Source organism: Mus pahari, chromosome 8, assembly GCF_900095145.1.
Source record: "Mus pahari chromosome 8, PAHARI_EIJ_v1.1, whole genome shotgun sequence".
NCBI lineage: Eukaryota > Metazoa > Chordata > Mammalia > Rodentia > Muridae > Mus > Mus pahari.
The window spans coordinates 6716680-6719179 of NC_034597.1; the positions used below are offsets into that span (position 1 = coordinate 6716680).

Genomic DNA, 2500 nt, shown 5'->3' on the forward strand with positions numbered 1-2500 from the left:
TTTGTATCCCCTTGATCTCCTTTTGTTGTCAGATTGCTCTGGCTAGGACTTCAGTACTATATTGTTTAGAGACCGAAACAGGATCTTTCCCAGAAGCTGTGTTGCTTCTGCAGGCTGCCCTCTCCCGACAACTCACTGGAGCAAAGATGGCTCTCCTACCAGCTCAGGCCTTGAGACCCCTCTCGGGCGGACACCCCTCCTTGGGCAGGAAAGGTGCTGGATGTCTGGAGCCAGAAACAGAATCTGTCCCAGCAGCAGTGTCGCTTCTGCAGGCCGCCCTCTCCACGGCAGTGCACTGGAGCAAAGATGGCTCTCCTACCAGCTCAGGCCTTGAGAACCCCTCCCAGGGGGACACCTCTCCTCGGGTGGGAAAGGTGCCGGATCAGAAAGGGTTTATTTTATTCACAATTATTTTCAAAAGGCATGTAGGACAGAAACCTGGAGGCAGGAGTTGATGCAGAGGCCATGGAGGAATGCTGCTTGCTGGCTTCCCATAGCTTACTCATCTTGCTTTCTTAGAGAATCCAGAACCAGTAGCCCACCTGAGCCTCCCCCATCAGTCATTCACTATGAAAATGTCTTACAGACTTGCCTACAGTTGGATCTTTATGGAGGCATTTTCTCAGTTAAGGCTCCTCTCTGAAGACTCTAGCTTATATCATGCACTAATTTTTAAAATGTCATGGTGTTATTTAAATACAGATAAGAAAAGGATATACTTCTCAGCCAGAATTATAACTAGAATAGTCATTGTAACTACTTGAATGACGTTCTGATTTTAAAATAAAGGAGTTTTGATTTCCTTAACACTGCATGCAAAAATACGTAAGTTATCGGTTATTTTTCTTGTAGGATATTGTTTATTTGCAAAATATATAAAATAACCAGGTTATATTGCTTGGCTTTTGTATTACTTGGTTCAGAACCATATAAATTTAAAGAACAAAAATGAAATGCATTTTAAATGCCTATTTTCTCATTGCTTTTTCTTGGGGATTTTGTGTTACTGCTCTCTGTGTCAAGCATGTAGTCTCTATTTTTCAGATTCACCTTCTGGATCAGAATAGCTGATAAAGCCCAGCTATCATGGGCAAAAATGAACATTATCTGTTTGGGGGAAACATTCTAAAACTGTCATCCAGCTTGTCCAAGTTTTTCCCTACTGAGTTACAAAGAATGCTAGGATATTAGTGTGGTAGTCGCATGTCCCGGTGCATTGTCATGTAGGCGTGTGAAGGTCATCTCTATGTTATTTAAATATTGATTTCTGTGCCCTCATATCTTGCTTCAATCTGGAAATACGTTGTAGTACTTACGTAAAGAATCTCCTGTCTCAAGTTTGTGTTAATAATTTACCATTTTATTCTCTGCCTTGTCAATCAGCCAAGAAAAAGAAGAGGGAAAAGGGTGGGACTCAAATGCCAGCCAGGGGAGGGGAGACAGAGAAGAGTAAACGCAGATTGAGACGTAAAGGAGGAGAAGAACCATCATGGAAAAAAATGTGTCTGAAGCCCAGAGAGCAAGGCCAATAGGAAAATGCAAGTGTCTTGGGGGTTTGAGCTAGGATGTAGACACATTAGAGGATTAAAATAGATCAGTGAGTGACCAGGTATTGCAGTAAACCGTGATTAAATAAATCTTGATGTCTTCTATGACATTTATTGGGGAACAGGCTAGGATAAAGAAAACAACTACTGTATCAATTTACTACATGCATTTTTTATATTAAATTTACCATTACATTCTCACTTGGAAATGGTGGGATTTCTGATAATAGGGAGATGAGCTTGAGTACTCTCTGTTCCCTATACTTCTTTGGGTCTTTCTTCATTATTAATGGGTCATAATTTTAGGCCCATAATTTTGTTCAGGTGGTTTTCAACCTTGGATGGTGTCCCACTGAAGGGGCATTTTCAGGATCAGAGAGAGCTTTTTTTTCGCCACTGGAGGGACAGTGGCACACAGTTCTATTTGGACTTGAAAAAATCTTGTATCCACAGATGTTCCCCTAAAACAAGCATGCCTTGTCAGTATTTCTGAGGAAACTAAACCTCATAGACAAGCTTTTACTCTACACTTGTTGAGACATGAGTTTTCAGTTTTATCTTCTTTGCTATATGTGTGTGGTAACTAGTATTCAGACTTAAGACATACTGATGTTATACAGTATTGCTTTTCAGAAATCGAGGTTATTCCTTAGGAAATAAGTTTGTACAAGTAGATATCTTAATTTCATGCTGTAAGTATGTGTTCATATTGCCAGGGTTTTCAGTTAGGAGAGATCCATTGTTTAAATAATGCTGTCCATTTGGCTTTCCAAGTCTTTAAGGTATTTCTGATAACAGACCCTCCTGGAGATATTTTGGAGGAAGTAATCTCTTCTCTTCTTTAAAGGAAGCTGAACGGATGCTTCAGGATGATGGGGATACTGTGCACCTTCCATTCGAAAGAGGGAGTCTCCTGCAAATTCCAGTGAAAACTCTAAAATATAGGTAAGATA

The 2500-nt window shown here is 40.4% G+C and overlaps 1 protein-coding gene across 6 annotated transcripts in view; it reads left to right on the top strand.

Annotated features, from left to right (window-relative positions):
• Slc4a7 (solute carrier family 4 member 7) overlaps positions 1-2500 on the top strand; it is a 97195-nt gene that overhangs the window by 86513 nt on the left and 8182 nt on the right. For all 6 annotated transcript variants that reach the window (XM_021203010.2, XM_021203014.2, XM_021202999.2 and 3 more), the window contains one exon: positions 2395-2492. In XM_021203010.2, the coding sequence (XP_021058669.1) occupies positions 2395-2492 (98 nt within the window). The remainder of the gene's footprint in view (positions 1-2394; positions 2493-2500) is intronic.